The 26,490-nt window shown below is 41.0% G+C and overlaps 2 protein-coding genes and 1 long non-coding RNA gene across 4 annotated transcripts; 2 read left to right on the forward strand and 1 right to left on the reverse strand.

Annotated features, from left to right (window-relative positions):
• Window positions 1-898: 898 nt before the first annotated feature.
• LOC124285941 lies at window positions 899-3,803 on the forward strand. Its single transcript, XR_006900916.1, has 2 exons — window positions 899-2,244; window positions 2,615-3,803. It is a non-coding gene; the product is annotated as an uncharacterized LOC124285941 (long non-coding RNA).
• Window positions 3,804-7,720: 3,917 nt separating this feature from the next.
• Window positions 7,721-12,348, forward strand: LOC124285928. 2 transcript variants are annotated; one of them, XM_046722204.1, is made up of 4 exons: window positions 7,721-8,583; window positions 10,251-10,451; window positions 10,963-11,170; window positions 11,333-12,348. In XM_046722204.1, exons 2-4 carry the CDS (start codon window positions 10,368-10,370, stop codon window positions 11,899-11,901), a joined length of 861 nt encoding a protein of 286 aa, XP_046578160.1. In that variant the 5' UTR covers window positions 7,721-8,583; window positions 10,251-10,367; the 3' UTR covers window positions 11,902-12,348. The 2 variants fall into 2 exon arrangements, with proteins under 2 accessions (XP_046578160.1, XP_046578159.1); XM_046722203.1 differs by lacking the exon at window positions 7,721-8,583 and having other exon boundaries at window positions 8,684-10,451.
• Window positions 12,349-17,404: 5,056 nt separating this feature from the next.
• On the reverse strand, window positions 17,405-25,700 carry LOC124285925 (NAD-capped RNA hydrolase NUDT12-like). Its single transcript, XM_046722201.1, is given in 8 exon segments — window positions 17,405-17,876; window positions 18,026-18,177; window positions 18,525-18,668; window positions 19,872-19,931; window positions 19,934-20,514; window positions 20,907-21,009; window positions 22,560-22,693; window positions 25,567-25,700. Coding segments are annotated over 8 exon segments (1,383 nt in total). The 5' UTR covers window positions 25,614-25,700; the 3' UTR covers window positions 17,405-17,714.
• Between the last annotated feature and the right edge of the window lie 790 nt (window positions 25,701-26,490).

A 26,490-nucleotide genomic window follows, 5' to 3' on the forward strand; every position in this document is an offset into this window, starting at 1 on the left:
GGTGAAGCACAATGTGTACTGTATTCATACAGTTATGTCGTAGTATAATCATATTGAGGTGAGTTACCAGGCAGAACAGGTAACCTTGTAGCTGACATGTCTACTGAGAGCTGATACAGTAACAGAGGCACACTCTTACAAAACACTTCGTAGTTGTGGCATGTCATTTTACATGTAGCATGATTGTAACCTGTTCAAACCTGGCAATTTCAAATTATTGACAGGTGTTTGAACCACTGATATCACAATCAAAGGATAACCCTTGAAGCATTCTTGTTGTTTTGCATACAAAAATTATTTGATGAAATATCTGATTTCTTCAGTGAGATGTAATGGGTATATTTACACAAGACACATAAAGAAATCATTTTAATCACATGTTTGTTTTCTTCAAGAAGATTGGACAATGTCAACTTTTGGATATTTTCAAAATATATTTTTAAAAATATGTAGGAATTTGCATTCCATTGTAACTATTATGATGCGGCTTTAATCTATATTTTAGCTCTGTAATACAGGACAGGGTAATATTTGCAATATTTATGTGCCCATACTTGTTATTAATGACAATCTCTGTTGTCTCTACTTTTGTTTTTTAAAAGAATGTGTGATCCCATTTCTGGTGTCCCTGCCGTGATATTGCTGGAATATTGCTAAAAGTGGCGTAGAACCCAACTCACCCACTCACTTCCTCACTTTTAAAAGAAACATCCAATTGGTTCAGCTGAAAGCAGATGAGACAAAATAATTATCAAAACATGCAAACTGCAGTCACTTAGTGCCTCTCTGTTGGCTGTAACTGTGTCATGTTGACTGAGAAGCTTTAACTGTTTGATTATGTTGGCTGTAGCTGTGTCATGTTGGCTGTAACTGTCTTTATGTTGGCCGAGAGGCTGTAACTGTAACTGTGTCTTGTTGACTGAGATTTTGTATCTGTGTCATTATGTTGGCTGAGAAGCTTTAACTGTTTCAGTATGTTGGCTGAGAAGCTGTAACTGTGTCATGTTGGCTGTAACTGTGTCATGTTGGCTGTAACTGTGTCATGTTGGCTGTAACTGTGTCATGTTGGCTATAACTGTCTTATGTTGGCTGTCATGTTGGCTGTAACTGTGTCATGTTGGCTATAACTGTCTTTATGTTGGCTGAGAAGCTGTAACTGTGTCATGTTGGCTGTAACTGTGTCATGTTGGCTGTAACTGTCTTTATGTTGGCTGAGAAGCTGTTACTGTGTCATGTTGGCTGTAACTGTGTCATGTTGGCTGTAACTGTCTTTATGTTGGCCGAGAGGCTGTAACTGTGTCATGTTGGCTGTAACTGTCTTTATGTTGGCCGAGAGACTGTAACTGTAACTGTGTCAGTATGTTGACTGAGAGGCTGTAACTGAGTCAGTATGTTGGCTGAGAGGCTGTAAATGTGTCATGTTGGCTGTAGCTGTGTCATGTTGGCTGTAACTGTCTTTATGTTGGCCGAGAGGCTGTAACTGTAACTGTGTCTTGTTGACTGAGATTTTGTATCTGTGTCATTATGTTGGCTGAGAAGCTTTAACTGTTTCAGTATGTTGGCTGAGAAGCTGTAACTGTGTCATGTTGGCTGTAGCTGTGTCATGTTGGCTGTAACTGTCTTTATGTTGGCCGAGAGGCTGTAACTGTAACTGTGTCAGTATGTTGACTGAGAGGCTGTAATTGTGTCATGTTGGCTGTAACTGTGATCATGTTGGCTGAGATGTTGTAACTGTGTCATGTTGGCCGAGAGGCTGTAACTGTGTCATGTTGGCTGAGAGGCTGTAACTGTCATCATGTTGGCTGAGATGTTGTAACTATCATCATGTTGCCTGAGAGACTGTAACTGTCATTATGTTGACTGAGATTTTGTAACTGTCTTTATGTTGGCTGAGAGACTGTAACTGTCATTATGTTGACTGAGGGGTTGTAACTGTCATTATGTTGGCTGAGAGACTGTAACTGTCATTACATTGGCTTAGGGGTTGTAACTGTCATTATGTTGGCTGAGAGACCGAAACTGTCATTATGTTTGCTGAGGGGTTGTAACTGTCATTATGTTGGCTGAGAGACTGTAAATGTCATTATGTTGGCTGAGGGGTTGTAACTGTCATTATGTTGGCTGAGAGACTGTAACTGTCATTATGTTGGCTGAGGGGTTGTAACTGTCATTATATTGGCTGAGAGACTGTAACTATCATCATATTGGCTGAGAGGCTGTAACTGTCATTATGTTGGCTGAGGGGTTGTAACTGTCATGTTGGCTGAGAGGCTGTAACCATGATCATGTTGGCTGAGAGGCTGTAACCGTGATCATGTTGGCTGAGATGTTGTAACTATCATCATGTTGCCTGAGAGACTGTAACTGTCATTATGTTGGCTGAGACTGTAACTGTCATCATGTTGGCTGAGAGGCTGTAACTGTCATTATGGTGGCTGAGAGGTTGTAACTGTCATCATGTTGGCTGAGATGCTGTAACTGTCATTATGTTGGCTGAGATGTTGTAACTGTCATGATGGTGGCTGAGAGGCTGTAACTGTCATTATGTTGGCTGAGAGACTGTAACTGACATCATGTTGGCTGAGAGACTGTAACTAATTATGTTGGGTGAGAGGTTGTAACTGTCATCATGTTGGCTGAGAGACTGTAACTGTCATTATGCTGGCTGAGAGGTTGTAACTGTCATCATGTTGGCTGAGAGGTTGTAACTGTCATCATGTTGGCTGAGAGACTGTAACTGTCATTATGTTGGCTGAGAGACTGTAACTGTCATTATGTTGGCTGAGAGACTGTAACTGTCATGTTGGCTGAGAGGCTGTAACTGTCATGTTGGCTGAGGGGTTGTAACTGTCATTATGTTGGCTGAGAGACTGTAACTGTCATTATGTTGGCTGAGAGGCTGTAACTGTCATTATGTTGGCTGAGGGGTTGTAACTGTCATTATGTTGGCTGAGATGTTGTAACTGTCATTATGTTGGCTGAGATGTTGTAACTGCCATGTTGGCTGAGAGACTGTAACTGTCATTATGTTGGCTGAGAGGCTGTAACTGTCATTATGTTGGCTGAGATGTTGTAACTGTCAATATGTTGGCTGAGAGGTTGTAACTGTTATTGTGGTGGCTGAGAGGCTGTAACTGGCTACTGGTTAGTTTGTGAGTGTACAGCTACTCCAAAGTGTTTAGGTGGCAGCATTATGTTCAGTTCTAAGAGAGGTTGAAATATGCAGTCGATGTGAGACAATGTGATACAACTCACTTCAAAGTTTGATTTGACAATCTGAGTCTTACAGAAATGTTCACTTAAATAGGCTGAACAAACTTTCATCAAAATATATGACGATTCAGACTGAGTTGTAACTTGCCGTCAGGTGGTGAAAGACAGTGATGCAGTGAACTGCTAGTTATTTCTTACTGGTATTGCATTAACAGTTTATGTACATTGTAAATGTAAGATTTATGTTGTAATGGCAGCGTGTATTAAACAGAAAACCTTCCTGTCTTTTCATATCTGAAAATGAGAAGTTGACTATACTGCTATATAGTATTGGAACTACACAAAGAATGTTGATGTTTAGGTTATTCCAATGTTTGTGTTTTAGTTGGGAGAAGTAAAAGCATGCTTGATATCAGTTTGACTATGGGATAGTTGAGAGTGATAGTAGGCTAGCTTTTACTGTGATATTACCTACACAGATATGGTACTGTAGGTAGATGCCATGTTTAACATCTTCCTCTGTTAAACAGTATCACATTTTCTGTTTTAGAAACATATATAAAAGAGAATAAAAGATATGTGGAATTTGATATGTATGTGAAGCCTTGATGATTGCTGTTGATGAGTTTTAGTTTAGGCTTGGCTGGAGTTGTTACTGATTACGGTTTATCAACAATTTCACTGGACCCGGCATATCAGCAAATATGGGTTATTGTTGCGTGAGTCAGCATCTGATTATGGTGAACTTGTCTGTCAGCTGCCTTCTGTGAATATGGTAAATACAAGATAGCTGGAGACCTCCATTCCATCTGCTGGAAGTGCTAAGATCTGTTGTGCTGGACGGGAACAGCAGCTGGAGTATGATAGTTTTACGTTCAATGAGAGCACCTTTCAGAAAAAGGGCCTCAGTACACAAATCGGCACTTTGTGTCCCATGAACGATCCCCAGACAGGTGATAACTTCAGTCACAGTTCAGGCGGTCAGGCTTGTGGTAAGAGCTGAGTAACAGGATCAGGTGGTCAGGCTTGTGGTAAGAGTCGAGTAGCAGGATGAGGTGGTCAGGCTTGTGGTAAGAGTCGACTAACAGGATCCGGTGGTCAGGCTTGTGGTAAGAGCCGACTAACAGGATCAGGTGGTCAGGCTTGAGGTAAGAGCCGACTAACAGGATCAGGTGGTCAGGCTTGTGGTAAGAGCCGACTAACAGGGTCAGGTGGTCAGGCTTGTGGTAAGAGCCGACTAACAGGATCAGGTGGTCAGGCTTGTGGTAAGAGCCGACTAACAGGATCAGGTAGTCAGGCTTGTGGTAAGAGCCGACTAACAGTATCAGGTAGTCATGCTTGAGGTAAGAGCTGAGTAACAGGATCAGGCGCAATTCCTCCCCGTTCTCTCAAGACAGAGGTATTGCTCTGTGGTCATGATGAAACAAGAAGACAAAGTCATCAATATCCCCCGCAATGGCAAAATACTCTTCATGATTATGTCTACGAGTTATGATTATGTCAAATATTTAGGTGTGTATATAGAAAAGTGGAAGGAGAGTATTGAAAGGTTTTTAAAGTTCTGCTCCAGAAAGGAGCACTATCACCAATTTCAGTCTATGTCAAACTTGTTGCCATGGAAATGCCAAATATATTTTATTCAGAAATCCAAAACTACCAAACAGGAACCAGTACACCACCAGACCAATCTATGTGTCAAGTTCGGTGAAGAAATAGTGAACGGTTTTAGAGTTCAGCTCCGGAAAAGAGCACAACCACCAATATCAGGCTTAGTCAAACTTGTTGCCATGGAAACGCCAAAAATATTTTATTCAGAATTCCAAAACTACCAAAAGGCACCAGTACACCACCAGACCAATCTATGTGTCAAGTTTGGTGAAGAAATAGTGAACGGTTTTAGAGTTCAGCTCCGGAAAAGAGCACAACCACCAATATCAGGCTTAGTCAAACTTCTTGCCATGGAAATGCCAAAAATATTGTATTCAGAATTCCAAAACTACCAAAAGGCACCAGTACACCACCAGATCTATCTATACTAGCCACATAAAGAAACTGCATTGTCAAAATATTATCCCAGTTGATAAGTACGATAACAATGTCAAAGGTACATATACACTTGAATGGAGGGATCTGAGACCATAACAAGTCGGGAGAATTTCAATTGAAAAGTCAATCACAATGACGTCACGAGTCCACAAGCGGGACAGGGGTCAAACGACCATGTCACAAGCTCAATAACGGGTATGTCCACCATCGGCATTGAGAACAGCAGTGCATCGACGACGCATAGAGCCTATCAAACGTGCAAGGAAGGCTTGTGGGATGTCACACCAGATTCTCTCAAGTTATGTTGCAAGGTCAAGGACGTTATCTGGCGGATGAGGAAGACGGCGTAGACGTCGATCCATCACGTCCCAAACATGCTCTATCGGGGAGAGATCCGGTGAATTTGCAGGCCAAGGCAGTAAGTCAACGTTGTCGTGTTGCAAGAAATCCATAGCAACCCTTGCCGTATGAGGGCGGGCATTGTCCTGTTTGAAGGTTAACCAAGGGCCATGACGTTGCAGAAAAGGAATTGCCACAGGTCGAATAATCTGATCCCTGTAGCCCACACCAGTTAAGTTGCCCTGAACAATCACCAAAGGAGTTCTTTGGCTTGCTGTTATTCCACCCCAAATCATCACGGAACCACCGCCAAAGCGATTCCTCTCCAAGACACAGGCCTGTGCATAACGTTCTCCCACGCGTCTATAGGCACGTTGACGTCCATCACTATGGGAAATGTTAAACCTGGACTCATCTGTAAAAAACAACATTTCTCCACCGAAACAAGGGTCTGCGAACATGATTTCGGCACCACATTCGGCGAGCTTGTCGATGACGTTGTGTCAGGATAGGCCGTATGGCGGGACGTCGTGGTCTGATCCCGTGATGACGTAAACGTTGTCGAACTGTTTTGGGGTGGATACGGCGAAGTCCTGGGATGGTTCGGGCAGTCATCACTGCAGTCTGAAACCTGTGGCGAAGATGGGTCACACTTATCCATCTGTCCTGTCTTAGCGTTGTTACACGTGGACGTCCAGAACGTGGCCGATCGATGACGTCATTTGTGTTCTGGTAGCGTCTCACCAGTGCAGAAATGGTGTTCCGGTGGCAGTGGAAATGTGCAGCCACTTGTCGTTGAGACAATCCCCCACGGACCATCCCAATGGCCTCATGACGTTGTGCAGACGTGAGCCTTGGCATGCTATGCTTTTCAATAGCCGTTTAATTTTTTTAACGATTGCAAGGGCAGGGGTTGAGCTTTCTAAAGTGACAGTATTGTGTGGCATTCATTTGCTCTGTTTCTCTTTCCCGGGATGCACGTGCAACAACGTATTGCACGTCTCAAGGACGAACCCACTGACGTCACGGAACGTGGCACGTGCATGCATGTTGGATACATGTCACTAATCTCTGAGTTTAAATCCTTATGTGTCTACACAGGTTTGATAAATTTAGATTTTAAATTTTTGTATGCACAGTTTCTTTATGTGCCTAGTATATGTGCCAAGTTTGGTGAAGAAATAGTGAACGGTTTTTGAGTTCTGCTCCGGAAAAGAGCACTACAACTAATTTCATTCTAAGTCGAACTTGTTGCCATGGAAACGCCAAAAATGTTTTATTCAGAATTCCAAAACTACCAAAAGGCACCAGTACACCACCAGATCTATCTATGTGCCAAGTTTGGTGAAGACATAGTGAACGGTTTTAGAGTTCTGCTCCGGAAAAGACAAATGTGCAGGGACGGAGTCCATTTTAATACCCCCCGCAAAACGCGTTGCGGGGGATAAAAATAAATAGTAAATAATAAATATGGTATGTTGATCATGTCCATTCTTGGCATATTAAGGAGCATTCCACCTATGAATCATGCAGTGGTGGATAAGTCCAAAATTTCATATTCACTTGAAATTTTGTCATTCTCTTTATTTGGCCTTGTAAAATGTCATGTCACTCAGAAATGTTTCTGTTCTCAATATTTTTAATTAATTAGCCGTTAATTAAAGTTCTACGAATTTGACCCAGAATCGTATGTGAACATGTACGAAAATACTATTTTTCAGTTGACAATATTGTTAAAACCATTCATGCTGTCAGAATTATTTTACTTTGTATTGAAAGAATACATATAACTTTCACTTCAGTTATATTTTTTAAAAGTTGTTGAGTACAGCTCCATAACAACGGTTGTCAAGGTAACGGGTATTCTAACCCGTTAGTTGATTGGTTGGTTGGTTTGTAAATTGCTTAGTAAGTTTACTTTACTAAATGATTTGCACAAAAAATCATCAGGTGAGAGTCCAGGTGATGAAGGAGTAAGAATACACTCCGAAACGTCGTGTTATTCACAATAATGAAGTTGACATCCATAAATCTTGCTTTTCTTATGCATTCCACTTCTAAATGTCCTTCATACATTTACACATACTTTACAGTTTCAGTTGTTTTATTTATTTACAAGCTAGGTCTACTCAGCAGGGAACACTAATTAGGACTGTTCCATTTCAGCCATGGGTGTTGTCTTAGTTAATCCCCTCTATTAGTGTCTAAGTTATGGCTGTCTAAGATATGGAGGTCTACATTTTGGGAGATAACCCAATTTACAGGCATGGTTACCAGTTTGAATTGTGGTTGAACTATTCGTCTTATATAGCATTCTGTCTGAACTGACAATGATATTGAGTTGTAATCATTAAATAAACAGTTGTGTGGTTGACTATACTCATAAAATAAACACTTAACCAATCTGAGATGTTTTAAATAAACAACACCGTGACATTCTGAGATGTTTCCTTTAGCACTTTTGACTTTAATCTATGGCCCTTTTGACCTGTTGCCTCAGCTTCATATATGTTATTATACTAAAATATCTGCAGGTGAAAAATGCAGTTTAAACATCTAATTCTCTGACATTCCTAGTTTAGGGATCTTGTGCTTCTTGTTAGTACCACCTAAAAGGATATCGGACATATGTTGTGGAATAGTTTGGATTACATATATATGGCAACACCTTTCCCTCGGCTCCTCTGCAGCTGAAGCAGATGGTGGTCAAGTAGGGCTGGAAGAAAGGTGTATTGGGGGAAAATCCAGGAGATGGGTTATATATTCGACCAAATTTAAAACTACACACTTGCTGAATTGAATCACATAACTGGAAGTAGTATGTGCATTATTATGATAATAGATGTGTATCATGCTGCTATATTCCAGGTAACAGTACAGCTGAAAAGTGGACTGCGGTATCATTTATTGGAAAAATGACGTTCCATGGCCCCTGAACGCAAACTGTTGAAACTGAAGAAGTCATCAACGAGTGTTATCTCCCAGGTAGGGTGGCTGTGCACAACTCTGGGAGTCCGAGCCACTAGTGATCTAGGCATAGTGGTCTGTGTCACATACTGGAGTAAACACAAGACCCAAATTAAAAGCTAAATGTAATTTATTCACTAAATCTACCTTATTTACAATAGGTCATATAGGCTTGCATTCACAACTTCATTGTCACATCACCAAACACACTCACACTCTTTCCCCTACACGCCCCAAAACGCACAGCATACCTCACCTCAACATTCACATATACTCGCTTACACTCACATCAACACTCAAAATATCACAACACTACAAATGTCTGTTTAAAGAAATACACAACAATTCATATGTTTCTGGGAAAGATTTCCGCCCGTAAGCCCCATATTGTTTAAAATCAATATTTGCCTAAGAATATACATATATGTTTCTTATATACAGCCTATACCTAACCCTAACCCTAAAATCTAACCCTAAACCCTCGAAATAATCCTAATAAATAGAATACATTTCAAGCGTGGATTACGGGCGGAACTCTTACCACCAGTTGAATATTCAGGAAAGCCAGCCAACCTGACACGCACATACACTCTACAACTGGTTGCCAGCTCTCACTTTTCAAATCAATCCTTATATACCCCCAAGCTACTTGATTGACCCCAAGCTTACTACCCACATACAATCAATGGTGTTTCATACTGCACACCTGCAACACAACAATCGCTCACTGCTTACATCACTGACCTAGCTCACATGTCCTCAATCCAAATTTCTCACACCTCAGACATAGAATAAAACATACATTACACTAATTGTGATCTTGACAGTCTGTATGCTGTCATTCTGAAGACCCTGTTTCATTCCCAGAATAGCAGAACACTGTGGAACCCATTTTTGTTTTCGTCGACAGTTGCATGGCTTGAATAATGTTTAAACTCATGTTTGAACCTCACTGGCTGACTGACTGACTGACTGACTGACTGACTGACTCACTCACTCAGTCACCCACAGCACCGAATGGCTGGAGATTTGCCGACCGTCACTCAGAAAGACATGCATTAAGTCTGCAACTGACTTCATGATTGCATGTACATTTATTACACACACACCTCCCGTCGCTGACATTACACATTCGTTGTAGAATAGGCTGGTGACGCATGGCGATGTGATAAGGAGTGGACGTCCCAGTACTCGCCATGTTCAGCATACTGATTCTAGGTTACAAATAACGACTCACCTTGGAAAGGTAGGTTGCGAAGTGAACTACTGTAGCAAAGACGATTCTTTAGACACAGCGTTTTGAAGTAACGCCAACGAGTGAAGTATTAATGATTAGGATTAACATAACCAATAGATCTAATGAACACAGCTGAAAACAAACATATATATATCTTGATTGTCTAGGAACCCTCAACTTCTATATACCTATAGATCAGAAAAATTGTAGGTGCAATTCGGAAATTCCTCTGTATTTAAGCAGGTTTTTTCTTTTAACAAGGTTTCATTACTTACCCAGAATTCCTATTTGCAGTATCTCCCGATTAGGGCCATGGGTTCTATTAGGACCTGTCATTCGTGGCAGTACTAATACATTAGCAGTGCCATTCCAGTACCAGTACTTGCAATGATGCGTGCCCGATACTTACATCATGAAGACTGTTTAATGTGTTTCTCTACATTGGCAGAACGATCTTCACAAAGTCTACCACTGTTTGGAGTAGAAGCGTGACCAGATACTTTACACAGGACTACCTCGAATACGTGAATTAGTCTACACTGGTTACATCTTATAGGTCTCAGACATGATGAAGGGATCCTGCTTGTGTGTTTTCGTCAGCGTCTGCCTGTCTACACACATCACAGAAACAGCTGTGTTGGACAGACTTGTGAGTTAATTACTACATCTAGGAGATAGATTACAGTGTCACTTCACAATTTCCAGTCATAAGAATTCTGTTACTGGGAAGATGCTGTCCCAGCTGATTTGTGGTCTGGTCCATGTCGTACCTGATGGCATGGGTCGATGCTCATGCTGGCAGTCACCAATTCGCTTGTCAAATCTGGAGTATTTACTTGACATAGATGAATTATATCAGTTAAGAAATATTCCTTCGCTGAGGCCCATACATCAAGTTCTATTATAAGCTGAATTTAAGCAGAAACGACGAGGTTCATGACTGTTGTGTGGATGTTGCAGTTTCTTCATCATCTGTGGTGTGCTTGTGTTATATAACGCCGACGTGGTTTGGTCCGCCTGTTTTTGAAACATGACTCTCCCAGTAAAAAATTATACAATGACATTTACAAGCCCTAAATATGCCTTTGTAATGATTCATGCAGCATTTTTACCAAACTAAATGCTTACCATAACTTACTTTTCCAACTGTCACTGGTCAGATCCGAGATGAGTTCATTTCTTGGGCTCCTGGAGAAGACGTCCCGGATTTATCAGTTTTCTCGCCGACCAAACAAGCAGCAGACGCCTCTTCTGACACCATCCCCCCAGCCATGGTCAGCGACCTTCGGGTGGCCAGTTATGACGTTAAAACCCAGATCGTGACGCTGACGTGGACAGCTCCCGGAGATGATGGCCACACTGGAACAGGTGTGTAAGGAGAGAACAACACAACAGTCAAACATGGTTAATATCCGTAGCCGATATGTTTCGATAAAGGTTTTCCTTTTTTTTTTTGGTATTTCATCATCATTTCAAATACCTGTGACCATATGATCGACACAATCCTGATGAACATAGTATGTGTTTCAGCCAAGCGGTTTGACATCAGGATGGCAGAGTCCCGGACACAGATACAAACTAATTTCTCGGCTTCTCCAAAGGTGGAGCGAGACATGCTGTTGGCCGGGCAACTAACGACCAAAGCAGCCGGAACACCACAGCAAATAATGTTTGAGATTCCAAATAAGGCCATTTGGAAAGAGTATGTGTTTGCTCTGAAGACGTTTGATGAGGTAAATAACGAATCCCCCGTGTCTGTTACAATCCCCCTTCCTTATTCATCATATGTGACTCACATGACAGCAGCAGCAACAGCAGTAGCAGCAGCAGCGGTGACAAAAGCGGTGTCGACCCCAAGAGGCCACTCGACAACGCAGTCACATCAGTCACACATGTCACCTCCAGCCAAGAGACCAGACGTTGGCGTCATTGTGGGGGGTTCACTCTGTGGCGTGGCCGGAGCTGCAGCGACAACTGGAATAGTGATCAAGGTGTTGTACAAGAAAAAGACTAAACTACAACCACATCCATTGGAAGCCAAAATGACGGAACCGTCTGTGCCTCGTGAAAACTTTGCCATTATCAATTCAACCAAATAAGCAGGTCTGAATCACAGGTCCTCGTGTCTTTGCGAGGATTTAAGATTTAAAAAAAAATGTTTTTGAGATGACCCCCGAATCTAAATGCTTCACTGTACAAATACATCATGACAAAACCGGACACTTCGGTGTACCCCACCCGCCTGCTTTGCCGATCGCTACGAAGCAAGCCCTCTGATATCTCAACGCTTGTAAATCTGCAGATTCTTCATAAATTTTTCGCGGGAATTTTTACTTTCATCGACTGCTTGACTTGGAAATGTAAGATTTCTTTTACCAGCAAGGGCTTCTCAGAAGAAAGCATCAGTTGTAAATGTCTCCTTAACGAGCCTCAGCCAACCAGAGGTCTTGCTTCGACCACACCTCCGTTCTATGCGGATATAATATTATCGTCATCCATTTGTGTCAAGTTCGTTTAGTTGAGAGTCAAAATCGGGTTTCAATCGACTTGCAGAAATAACAATAAAGAATTGGTAGGTGTCATGAGTGGTGCTCGATAGGCCAATCATCCATGATTATGTTTACATCAAGTTTTAATCTGCATGCGATGGTAGCGTAACGATCGACAAAGCAGGCGGGTGGGGTACACCGAAGTGTCCGGCCTTGTCATGTTGTATTGTACTGTGAAGCATTTAGAGTCGGGGGTCATCTCAATAACAATATGTTTTAAATCTTTAATGCTCGCAAAGACACGAGGGCCTGTGGTCTGAATGACACCTGTAAAATGATAAATGAATAAAACAGATACAAAATAGTAGTTATCGCAATGCACATCACCTAATGATGTTATTGTTTCCTTTGTAAATTACATGTTGTGATAAATATAACTAAACGTTGAAGTTAGTATGTGTCTAATGTCCCGACGGCCTTGCCTCCTCTGACGAATGGTATTCGGCTCAGATCGGGGGTACTGATAGCCATGTACACTGTGGAGAACCGGCAACCAGGACAGTCGGAGTACAGCACGTGAACCTTGCATGCAGTTACAGAATCTGGATGTCTCATCAAAGCAGTGTTTATGTTTGTTACAAGACTCGAATCCAATGACGTGAACATATTGGAGCAATGTGTGTACAGTTATGTCACACCTGATCTGACAACATGAAAACTGGACATTTTCAATAATTATTTCTCCATAAGATCCTGTGGCTGGACTCAATCCTAAGACTTAAAGCTCTTCGTCTCAAATCTACTCACATATTTCTGAATTTCCTCCGTGAATTTCCTCAATTGTCTGGTCGATTTCAGAACAACAGAAACCGGGTATCACCCTCTTCCAAGAGGTCATATTCTTCCTACACATGTGGAGAACAATGAATATGTGGCCACGTTTGGATGTACCCTTGTGTTGTTCAGAGTTTACAAACCTAAAGCAAAAGTACGATATATCTCGTATTCACTTATTCTACGAAATATATTGTACTGCATTGCATAATATTGTTGTTTTAATTTTTGACAGTTTTAGTCTATACCATATTTTGTCATGTCAGACTGGCTCATGAATGTATTCCAGTACAAAGTGGGCCATATTCACTTTGCAGGTGTGTTATACAAGGTTTTGGGCACGTATTGTGTAACTGAATGAGTTGGTTCGCTAAGTTAGGGGTCGTGTTCGGTTTTACCAGCCTGGCTTGCTATTCTCGAGACGTTCGTAGCCCTACTAACTTCTTAAAGGGTCCTTCACACTTATTTCGAATTGACAGGAATTAAGGAGAATCAGCCAGAAAAAGAATATTTCCAAAATTCGAACCGCATCCGGGAGAGAATGTCTAAATAAACAAATTTTTTCAAGCTTTGTAAGAATGCTGTTGGAATACTTAAAACGCACTTAGAACCCGCCTCGAATTATTCTTACTCATTCCAAATGTACTAGATCACGAATGCAGTTCGAATGAATCGGAATACAGTAGGAACAACTAGAACGCCGCTAGAATACACTAAGAATACTTAAAATGAATTTCGACTGCAGTACGAGTCCGGTTCGATTGCTGCGTGAATAGCACTCGAATTTCAGTTCAAGAATGCTGCCGGAATTTTCCACGATGGGGTATAAAAACCGGTTGAATCTGGACTATTCGTCAGTCACTGCCCAACTCCCATAGAGTATGGACCACCTGGACCATGTTGCAATGCTCCCGATTGCTGTCCTCCAGCAAGCCCAGATTGAAAGAGATGTGGAAAAGAAACAGGAGAAGACCCAGGAGATTCCAGACCAGACCGTGGCTGACGGAGGAAAGGAGGAGGCTGTTTGACATTACACAAGACTGATGGAAGAGCTCAGAGTTGGGGACACGCAGTCATTATTCAACTATCTTAGGATGGAGCCCGCCATGTTTGATGAGTTGGTGCAGAAAGTGGAACCAAGAATACAGAAGCAGGATACATATATGAGAAAGGTGCTACCTCCAGGCTTGAAGCTAGCCATCACATTGAGGTTCCTGGCTTTAGGTAATACCCCAGCTTCCGTGTGGCAAGGAACACAATCAACCTGATCATCTCAGAAGTATGTAAGGTTATTTGGGGAAATACAAGGATGATGTTATCATCTGCCCTACCACTCCAGAAGAATGGACACCGATTGAAGAGGTATTCAGAAACAGGTGGAATATACCTCATGCCGTAGGAGCTTTAGATGACAAACATGTGGCCATTAGGAAACCTGCCAAGGGCAGCTCATTGTACCACAACTACAAGGGCTTCTTTTCTGTGGTCCAAATGGCCCTTGTGGGCGGACGTTGGTGCTTACGGAAGTATGTCTGATGCTCAGATCTCCAACAAGTGCGAGCTCAAGGATTGTCTTGAAGACGGGGGTGCATAGGATTTCCTGATCCGTTCTCCTTACCACAAGATGACTAGCGTATGCCATGCTTTATTCTGGGAGATGATGCGTTTGGATTAAGAGCCTTCTTGATGAAACCGTATGGTCATATGACTCTCCAGAGAAACGAGAGAATCAACAACTACAGGATCAGTCGGGGCCGACGGGTAGTGGAAAATGCATTTGGAATCATGGCCCACAGTTGGCAAATCCTCCTCACCACCATGCTGCCAAGGCCTTCCGTTGTGAAGGACATCATTGAATGCTGTGTCTGCCTGCACAACTTGATGAGGACTCGTTATCCTAATCTCCACAACGGTATGGTGGATGAGGGAGATGAGCAGCACAACGTGGTGCCAGGAGGCTGGAGAAAACTTGCGCAGCTTGAAGGTGTGAATGATGTCTGAAGTCGGGTCAGGGGTGCGCACCCCCTCTTTGGTGCTGAAAGTTTGTTAAATGACCATTGAAACTCGGGTGAAAATGAAATGTGCACCCCTCCTTTTCTTAATAGTGTGCACCCCCCCCTTTCTCAAAAAGCTGTATCCGCCCCTGATACGTTCAGAATACTTAGAATGCAGTTAGAATGCAGTAAGAATACTTAGAATGCAGTTAGAATGCAGTAAGAATACTTAGAATGCAGTTAGAATGCAGTAAGAATACTTAGAATGCAGTTAGAAAGCACTTCAAATGCTGTTCGATATTTTTCCACTTCGAATGTACCTCGAAAGTTTTGAACATGTTCAAAACATTCGGCCATGTTTCAAGAATTGACACGAATAGTTTGAGTGCATTCGGAATAGAGTAAGAAGTTTTAGAATGCAGTTCGAATCTCCAGGAATTTTCATTCCGACAGCATTCCGCCTCAAGTGTGAAGGGGGTATAAGCCCATTCTTAACACATTTCGAGAATACGGGCCCTGGTTTCTAGCTGACGACATTGACAAATATCAAGATTTGTATGCTAAACTCAATTCATTCCGTTACACGTCAAATATTTTCGGTCTTCATACGGCGATGAGGTTTCCATTTGAGGACGGACACAATTTCCAGTTTGCGTTTATCTACGCAATTGACTGCTGACACAGTGGCAGCAGGTACAAGCGACAAGAACCAGTTAGTAGACAGGCTTCACTTGTTCAGTATATATGCAGGGACAAGTAGCTCCCACTCAATAGTCGCCTTGTCTGGAAACAACAGTACAGTTGTATGGCGATGGACATAAATGCTTCAGAATGCATGGTGAGGGGATGTTAGCCTGTCCTGCATGTGCAAGCAGTTGCTGTGCCTAGAATTACAGATGCATTTGAGTGTTGATACAACCCTTCCCAGAGGTGTTTTATTGGGTTCAAATGCTGCAATGTTCAGGGCCACGACAGGTTCAAATGTTGCAATGTTCAGAGCCACGACAGGTTCAAATGTTGCAATGTTCAGAGCCACGACAGGTTCAAATGTTGCAATGTTCAGGGCCACGACAGGTTTAAATGTTGCAATGTTCAGGGCCATGACAGGACCGTGGTTTGCTGTTGTTGCTCGTCCTGTATGTGGTCAAGAGTTTAATTGTTTTCAACATACGTGACATTATAAAGGACATATACAAAGTTCCAATATGGCAGTATGGGTCAAATAGTGGTCAGTTTTGAAAATCGGATCAATACCGTTTGAGCAAATCAGGTGTCATCACTTCGGGAATGAGCATGTTAGCTTTCAGCTTCACTGGACCAGCATCTTCTGAGAAGATATTTACAGATGGTGCCGATCATGACATGAGCTTAAAAGTTCAGTGATGAATAGAAAGAAAGACAGAATCACATACATTCCTGTTGAGATATGACTCAGCGAGCTGATGTAATTAATCCTTAAAGATTGCATATTATTGAACGCATCATGCAGTATGGCAAATTTAAACTTAATTCAAAGAGCTCATAGAGTAAAAAACCCTAATTTTTCATACACTACATGATCACTGATATGAAGATACCAGTGCATAACAAATATATACAATTGTTTTGAGATCACACAGCTAAAGTAGTCGTGGTGCAGGTGAGATACCCACTACGGACCAAGCACCAGTTGCTAGGTAATGTTGCACAGTAATGTTTATTTGAAATGAACAAAGGTAAGGCCTCTGTACTTCCATGTTGAAGTATTATAGGTGTAAAACCCTCTGTCGAGGTTATTTTCCTTCACCAGCTGCAGGTACTACCAGGCAAGCAATGTCCATATATTACCCATTTTGAAATCTCACTGTCAGGTGCAAACAATGACCCTTTGTCATCACAAGTCACCTGCACTGTCCATGTATGTACAGAGTGATATATTTCTTCAATGCATCACCCGTCCATATGTTCGCACATAGACATCCCTTTGCCAAGTTCAAGCACTGGCCATATGTTAACAGTGATATCAACCAACCAAGTGCAAGAACTGGTTATACATTAACATATCAATACCTAACAGTCAGGTGCAAGAGCTAGTGCTAATATAACCCAATGACACTTCCCCACCAAGTGCAAGCACTGCCCATATGTTAATGAAGTGATATTTAGTCAGACATCAACACTGCCCATATGTTTACACACTGACATCCCAAATCATCAAATGCCACCCCTTCCAATATGTTAATGCCATATCTACCCACCAAGTGCAGATATGTAATACATTCTTATTTTAAAAACAACACAAATTGTACATGTTCCATGTTTTATTACTTGAATATATAGTTTTTATGTATATAGTTTTTATGTATATTTGTCTATATCACAGATAGGAGTTCCAGGAGGACCCTGAGATCCCATTACATAAACAAACATGGTAATAAGGTATTAAAATTCTTCAATAAAATGAAAGAATTCTGTAACAGTGGGACTAAAATATAATTAATAGTTAAAGCACACATGATTTTTCATAACTGTTGTGTGATTTAGTAGATGATTGTCAAGACATTCCCAGATACCCTGGTCATACAATCCATCTCTCGCTCCTCCCTCAGGTAGTTGCTACAGGTTGCTTGTCTTCCCGACCCATGTCCTGATGAGCTGGTGGGCTATAGCCTGTTTTGGTGGAACAAAGAGACCATCTGGGTGCTGATGGGTTATCATCTGGACAACCTCTGGCCGTGTGAACCAACGGGCAGCCTCTAGCTCATCATCATTATCAAGCTGTAGAAAGAGCATAGGAGTTTATCATGATGATCAGGGAAACTAACTGTCCTTAATCTTCTTTCTTCTGAGGGAGAATGTCCCATGGACATAAATTACGGAACTTTTCTTATGAAATCTATACTGTCAGATCAGCCTTTTTGATTTACCTTGATGGTTTCTGTCTTGGCATGGGTAATGCATCCCAGCATGAGAACAGCCGGGAAGGGCCATGGCTGACTAGAGTGATACTCCACACGGCCTACTTGTATCCCACTCTCTTCCTCCACCTCTCTCCTACAGGTGTCCTCGATACATTCACCTGCACAAATACAAATCTACAGTCTGATACAGGCCAGCTTTGTGTCCCCCGATACACATTTACAGCAGCAGTCACTGTGGACGTGGAGGTCATGCTACAGTCTGATACAGGCCAGCTTTGTGTCCCCCTTACACCATTACAGCAGCAGTCACTGTGGACGTGGAGGTCATGCTACAGTCTGATACAGGCCAGCTTTGTGTCCCCCATACACCATTACAGCAGCAGTCACTGTGGACGTGGAGGTCATGCTACAGTCTGATACAGGCCAGCTTTGTGTCCCCCCATACACCATTAAGCATGCCTTTCTGTGTGAGATTGTAGCATGCTCTCCATGTCCCCATACATACCTGGTTCCATGAAGCCAGCAAGGCAGGAGAACATCTTGGGAGGGAAGGTTTTCTTTCTGCCCAGCAGACATCGACTGCCGTCAGGGGAAACAACCAACATGATGAGCGATGGATCAACTCGTGGATAGCAGGTGTTGTGGATCCCTAACAAAATGATCAGAAAACACATTACTTATTAGGGCTCCTTGCCTCTAGGCAGGAGACCTATTGTAATCATTCGGATTATTATTATCATTATTATTATTTATTATTCCGCCGATTTTTGTACCAAACATAACTCCTAAACCAATGCTCCGAATCGCTTACAAAATATCACACAGATGCGCACCGAGGTGTAGATATTCCCCTTAAATATCTCTAGGCTCTAGGCCCAATAGCAAAGGGGATATAATTCAAAATTAATTCCAAAATTTCAAAGTTTGACAGCAAATATCTCAAGAACTAATTCTTCCAACACTTCCAAATCTCTTGTACAGATGCACAATCAAATTCCCAACAACTTTGCCTGGATGGGTCAAGTCGCTAAAACGTACCGTTTGGCAGTTATTTTTGTTTTCAGTTTTTGGCCATGTTTTTCAGCAGTTTTCTGAGTAGTTTGCTCCCAAATGATAGATGAAGTCCTGGTGATTCCAAAACAACTGAGATACAGCATTTTAAAGAGGGAACTATTTCTTCTCCAGAACTTCTTAAATGGTACATGGTACATAACCCTGCGATCCCGGCTGTATTTGGAAGATCCGCTCGCCTGTCAAACACGTGTTCTGGCTTCGTTTTGGACAATGATTTCTTGCCCTCAAATACAATAGATAGAACTAAAGCCAAGGAGCCCTCATTGTTGCTTGCAACTATATTTTGGTATTATATTTATCGGCAGAAACAGACATACTATTTTCTGTCCTGATTTCTGCATAAAATATAACTAGGTCAAGCTAAATCAGTGTTCAATGATCAGAATGCTCTTGACATGCTTGATGACAACTCAAAACAATGTAAAGTGAATCATATAAAGTTACCTGAGTACATGAAATGAGAATACCAGCAGTATACTTTGGAAGAAGTTTTTCAAAATGTGAGCCTTTTGGGTTGATGCATCCTTAAAATCCAAAACACTGCTTTCTTATGTAGCTTGAAATCTAATGCAGGGCCCCCGTTTTACAAAGCTCTCTTAAGCCTAAGGTCTCGTAACTTTTCTCGTAGCATTCATACCTCCTATGTTACAGTACAGGAGGTAGGAATGCTACGAGAAAAGTTATCAGAGCTTTGTGAAATGGGGCGCAGGTGGTGTCTGCGAACAGACATCCTATCTCAGTAACCTGAGTTTCAGCCATGAGATGTGACCTCACTCACCCTTGTGACTGCGGCAGTCAGCGTTGTCACATACCCTCTTGTAGCCCGCCTCGCGCACACTGTGGAGCTGCCACATGTCGCACAGAATGAGTACCGATCATGCCAGGTCAGTATAGAGCGAGCTTCAGCAAATATTCCAGCATGTCTCTCATCCATCTGCATAGTCAATGGGAATGGATTTGCAAAGAAACCATCTTTGTGTACATCCTTCAGTTTGCTCTCCTCAAAACCTGTGACATCAACAGCAAACCACACAGCTGACTCAGAGTCCCATGTCTCTAGCCCCAGGAATATCAGCAGAGGTTTCTTTGCTATATGTTCAGCAAGCTGCTTGTAACTGAACAGACCTAGAATATATTTATTCTTCTTTGACTTGACATTTGTGTCTTCTTTTAGGAATGGATTCAGATCTGAGAAAATGATGAACTTTGTGTTGTCCTTCCGAACAGCTTGGTCGATCCACTCTGGGTGCTTCCTACGGTCAGAGGCCCGGTTAAGTGGGTTGACAGAATAGTAGTTGTGACATTCCTGGGTGGGGACAACTGTGCTGGCGGAGAGGGCACTAGATGCCTCACTGTGATTCCAGAAGTTGGCGATATCTAGAGCTGTTTGACCAGATGAGTTGAGGACATTCACACTAGACCTGTAGAGGAGACATAAGGCATCACCTTATCATCACACAAACATCACACGCTGAAAATATCTGGCAGTTCTAACAAAATGACTCAGCGGAGTGCCTTCCCTTCAATCTTAGACAATACCATCACCATGCAAGCTGGTGGCGGCGTTATCATTCAGTATTTTAACTCTTAAAAGCCATTTGATCCAAAACACCAATCAAAAACGATCAACAGTATATAATAATCATTCAGTGTTTATGAACATCAAATAATGTAAGTACTGTTGGGTAACCAGTTTATCTGTTGTGCAATTTCAGTCTGCATTAGGGTCATTGGAGAGAAACCCTGAAGTTGCACTCAATTAGTCACAGCACTGCTTTACAGTATAGGTGGTCCATCAGCTGTTTGAACTCACCCTTGCTCCAACAAAGACTTGATAACAGACACCTGGCCATTCCTGGCAGCAAACATCAGCGCTGTCCACCCACGTTCATTCTTGGCATCAACATCCACAGCTGCTATAACAAACCAGGACATGTAAAGTAGGCTCTGCTCTAGTCTGTCGTACAGACCCTGAAGTAAATATATCCAAGAAAGCCCACGCAAGTCTAGAAAATGTGGCAAGTCTAGATTTCCTCAGTCTCAGGGCTCCTTTTCATTATATTTTATTTGTTTTTACTATGAACTTTTTTCAGTAAAATATGTTCATTTCAGAGACTAGTTGTTAGTCTAGCTCTGCCCATTCAGGACAATTGTGGACAGTGGGTCACATGGTTTAGAGTGAATAAAGGAAATACACTAACTACTAACCAACACAATCCAATGGAGCCTTTACAATAAGATGTACAGAATACTGGCTTCAACAGTAGAAGCATGAGGATGAATTAGCAACACCCAACTGCTTGAGATACACTAATCAAATGGTTGACCATACATTGAATTACTTTAGATTATATTATACATGTCAGCAAAAGTAGTGATAGACAGTATGGTCAGTTTGGCCATGATTGTGGTGAAAAACATCAAATAGTTGTTAAATTTTTCCATATGTTAAATCATTTATTAAATGATCATTCTAAATTCTCATTCGAACTGAATTGGTGAAGGATTAATATTTCACAAAATTTAAATTGCATTAGAAATTAATATGTATAAACAATAAGTACTGTAACACAAACACATTAGGCACTAGCCCTGAGTAATGAGAGTGATGTGACATTTTACAACTACCTCAAACACTAACAATATTTTCTTTGAGATTTTAAAGTTATCATCTCTGTAATTCGCTCCTGTCCAGTTTTTAGCTACCATGTGTGAATGTATCGCAGTACTGACAAGCACAAATTCTTACCCACGGTTTGTGCAGTTGACATTTTATGATTAATGTTGGAAATTACAAATGGAACAGTTATTTCATGTTGAGTCCTCATACAACACAGTATGTAGTTTTCATTATGTTCATCATTATGACCAATTACAGATCAGCACTTAAACTCTTTCTCTTGTTCCACACAAAATGGTCAGACATAATGTTTTGACTACAAAAGAAGTCAAAGGTAATCGGATTTCCCAATATTTGTTTGTTTTTGCGGCAGAAATACCAGGGATGGTGGTAAAAAGTAATACAAACGTAAGGTGTAGCTCTTGGCGAGCGTGTAAATAGGTCAATATGGAGATGACAACACACCACTTCTAGACAGCTCAGAGGACGCTCTAAATGAAGTCAATTCTACAAAATGTTTGGCACACAGTTTAATTAACGTCAAGTGGCATGGTTAGGATCAATGGCACAAACTTCACTCACATATGCTCTGGTTCAAAGACTAAGTCTAGTGACAGATTGATGGCCATACTGTTGTGAAAATAAAGTATGTTTTTGATGATATAAGGGTATGCTATACATTTACAATTTACAAAGTGATTAGTGGTCTGAGAGGCCAGTGCTCAGGTGAGTTGATTGTGGAGATAAATAATGCAATGTTTTCATTACTATTCCCTTTTTCATTTCCTAATGAACAATCTGTTTCATATACATGTACTGCTCTTTCTAAGGTATCTGATTACATACCAGCATTACCTTTAAGCAGTGTGAGGACATGATCTACATTGCCCTTGGCGGCACTGTCAAACAGCTGCTCCTGGTACTGGGTGGCTACATTGCTGGGCTTCACAGCACTACTGGTAGTACGATCTCCACTCATTCTGAAATTAGTTGTTCAAATACAGATATATTCCATTAGACAATTCTATTTTCAGCATTAATAGAGTAGACATTGGGGTAGGGCAGGTGGCTATCAATGTGCTGTGCCTCATGCTTTCAAGGAACCAAAAAGATAGGGAAGGTCAAAGGTTTCATTTGCTGTTAGAATGCCACTCTCATGCTATAAACTTTAACTACCTTTATATGATTTTTATCCTTATGCCTTGTTTTGTTTTATGAACTATGCTACTTATACAACTTAGATATGTTTTAGTATTCATTCAGGTTTGTATATTTATTACAAAATTTGGCATCTTCGTGTCATTAAGAATTGTATCGTGACCTTCCTATGGTTTCTGACCTCGCTTTCGCTCGGTCAGATACCATAGGAAGGACACTCGTTTCGTATAATTCGTATGTAATGAGACCGAGTGTAGTATTCTCTATATATCTGGTTTCACTGGTAGGTTATGATAACATATCTGGTTTCACTGGTAACACATCTGGTTTCACTGGTAAGGTATGATAATATATCTGGTTTCACTAGTAACACATCTGGTTTCGCTGGTAACATATCTGGTTTCACTGGTAACATATCTGGTTTCACTGGTATATATCTGGTTTCACTGGTATCTTATGACACATCTGGTTTCACTGGTAACATATCTGGTTTTACTGGTAACATATCAGGTTTCACTGGTATGGTATGATGACATATCTGGTTTCACTAGTAACACATCTGGTTTCGCTGGTAACATATCTGGTTTTACTGGTAACATATCTGGTTTCACTGGTAACATCTGGTTTCACTGGTAAGGTATAACATATCTGGTTTTACTGGTAGGGTATGATAACATATCTGGTTTCACTGGTAAGGTATAACATATCTGGTTTTACTGGTAGGGTATGATATCTGGTTTCACTTGTAAGGTATAACATATCTGTTTTCACTGGTAGGGTATGATAACATATCTGGTTTCAGTGGTAACACTTCTGGTTTCACTGGTAAGGTATGATAACATCTGGTTTCAATGGTAAGGTATGATAACATATCTGGTTTCACTGGTAAGGTATGATAACATATCTGGTTTCACTGGTAAGATATGATAACATATCTGGTTTCACCGGTAAGGTATGATAACATATCTGGTTTAACTTGGAAGGTATGACAACATATCTGGTTTTACTGGTAAGGTATGATAACATATCTGGTTTTACTGGTAAGGTATGATAACATCTGGTTTCACTGGTTGGGTATGATAACATATCTGGTTTCACTGGTAAGGTATGATAACATATCTGGTTTCACTGGTAAGGTATGATAACATATCTGGTTTTGCTGGTAACATGTTTGGTTTCACTTGTAACAAATATTTTTTCACTCATAAGGTATATACTTTCATTGCTGGGTATTTGGTTAAAGATAATGTATTACCAACTGATTTCGGGTGTTTAAAAGATTTTTAATAGCTTTACATAATTGTGTTATGTTAAACAATGTCAATATGTTGGTATTATATTTTACTGTGATAATAAAAGTAATAGTTAAACTTTTCAATTTTATTGTTTATGGTTCCATGTTTACTGTTCTGTCTGACTAGTTAAAAGTCCCTTGTGACCTTGGAAAGCCTGATACATTACCTTAATTGTGGTCATTTTTGTTTCCAGGATTTAAGACATTTTGTGCAGGATCTTTGGTTTCATTTTTGACATGATATTGAAATTACACTTCCAAGAAGTTATGTGTGTCATAAAGTAGGGTGAACTTTACAATAATACTGAAGTAACTTTTTTCACTCAGAAACCTACCACCAATCCCTTGTAAGTTTTAATGTAACTGCAAGCAAGATAGCTGTCACTGTGGTTGTTCTTTTGTATTGCAGATTATATCTTCTTTTCTCTACATGAACAAACTGAGTGAATAGATGTACTAATTAGTCAGTCAATACAATGTTCTCTAAGTACATTGGTTAACATATCTGGTTTTATCCATAATGGACGCGTTGACTTTATTGTGTTGTATCTTTGGACATATCACACCTAGCGTGAAGAGATTCAGAAGTGTTATTTTGGTCAGTTACTCATTCACAATGTGAAACTTTAGTGGAGAATGAACCTTATGTAAATCTGTCAAGTCCGGGGATGATTTCATGTAAAAAGAATTCCCTTGTGGGCAATGAAGTATGATCTAATATTAATTACAACAAGCGTAGTAAACTTGGTCTTTATCTAACCATGACTCCCAGAAGGCAGATTGTGAAATGTGCTGGACCAAATGAATATATTCTATGTCATGTTTCTACAGCCATGTTATCATACTGCCTTCATCCCCAAACATATATGTTCTTCATGTCACAGTCCTTTTGTTTAGCAATATATTGCCATCATGGTTGCTTGCTCCTCAAGTTCATTTGATTACTAGTATGTGGTGATGTTGTCTACTTTCCTCTATGTGCTATAGGTAGATTTATCTCATCACCTCTTTATAAACTGGTTCATGTTGTAACTAACCTATCCTAAGTAGGGTAGAAACCCTATTCAACGGTGTATGTTTCTAGGTCATGACAAAATCATCTGACCAAAGTCCATCATGCCATACTTCATAAGACCCTTGTCACATACTGTGTCAGTTAAAGAAGACAATCTACTTTGTGGTCTTGTCTACTACCGCGCTGCCAGCCTGAGAAACGAAATGCCACACAAACGGTGACAACTATGGAAACAAACTACCAGTTATACACCGCACAGTCACATAAGACCTGAAGACAGCTGACTGCCGCTCACTCACTGTCAAAACATCAATGCATTCTACTGTCAAGTTAACAGTTCAACAACAATTTTATACGAAAACAGTGATTATTTCAGTGTTCATTACCTGCTAGCACAGCTGAAGCCTAGTCGAACAAGAGGACGAAATCTCATTTAAATATTCATCGGCTTGATTGGTCACGCTCGTGACACCACAGAAGATCTCACGCGGCTGTCAACGTTTATGCAACAGTATATATTTAGAGTTACCTCCCTTGGAAAAATCCAGCCACTCATTCCAGTTGGGAGTTCATAGAGGCGTTTCAAAACTTACACAAGGCGCGAGGGCAAGCCAAGGAGTATGACCGACAATAACTGATCATTGTAGGGCTGCGTTAAAGCCACTTAGTAAATGTATTGGATTGACGTATTTGACTGAAATATGTGCCGTTTTGACCAAAGTGGCTGGTTCGTGTTGGCGCCGATCCAAAACGAACCAGCCAATTTGGTCAAAACGGCAAGGGTCTTATGAAGTGTGGCATATTGCTAAACAAAAGGACTGAGACATGAAGAACATATGTTTAGGGATGTCGGCGGTATATATGACAACATGGCTGTAGAAACATAGTATATTTATTTGGTCCACCACATTTCACAATCTGCCTGTTGGGAGTCATGGGTGGATAATTAGAGAATAACCAACGAGGTACGAGTGATTACGGGAAATATGCCCGAGTTGAAAAAATGTTCACAGTGCCGAGCCTTGGCGAGGCACTGAACATTATTTTAACGAGGGCATATTTCCCGTAATCACTCGTACCTCGTTGGTTATTCTATTTATTACCCATAATGTAATTTAAAAGGAAGAACCACGAAATAAAAACCACCCGGAGACAGGACTTGTGACCTTAAACAGCTGATTCGTATTCATGCGCGTATTAAACCTAACTTCTCCAGCGGTAATAACATAACTACGCTATGGAAATAGTACATCATAAAATCGCTTTAAAATACAAAAAAAATAATTATGCCTGGAATAATTAATTAACAT

The sequence above is a fragment of the Haliotis rubra genome, unplaced genomic scaffold (assembly GCF_003918875.1).
Source record: "Haliotis rubra isolate DU_JTF1 unplaced genomic scaffold, ASM391887v1 Scf370, whole genome shotgun sequence".
In the NCBI taxonomy this organism is placed as follows: Eukaryota; Metazoa; Mollusca; class Gastropoda; order Lepetellida; family Haliotidae; genus Haliotis; species Haliotis rubra.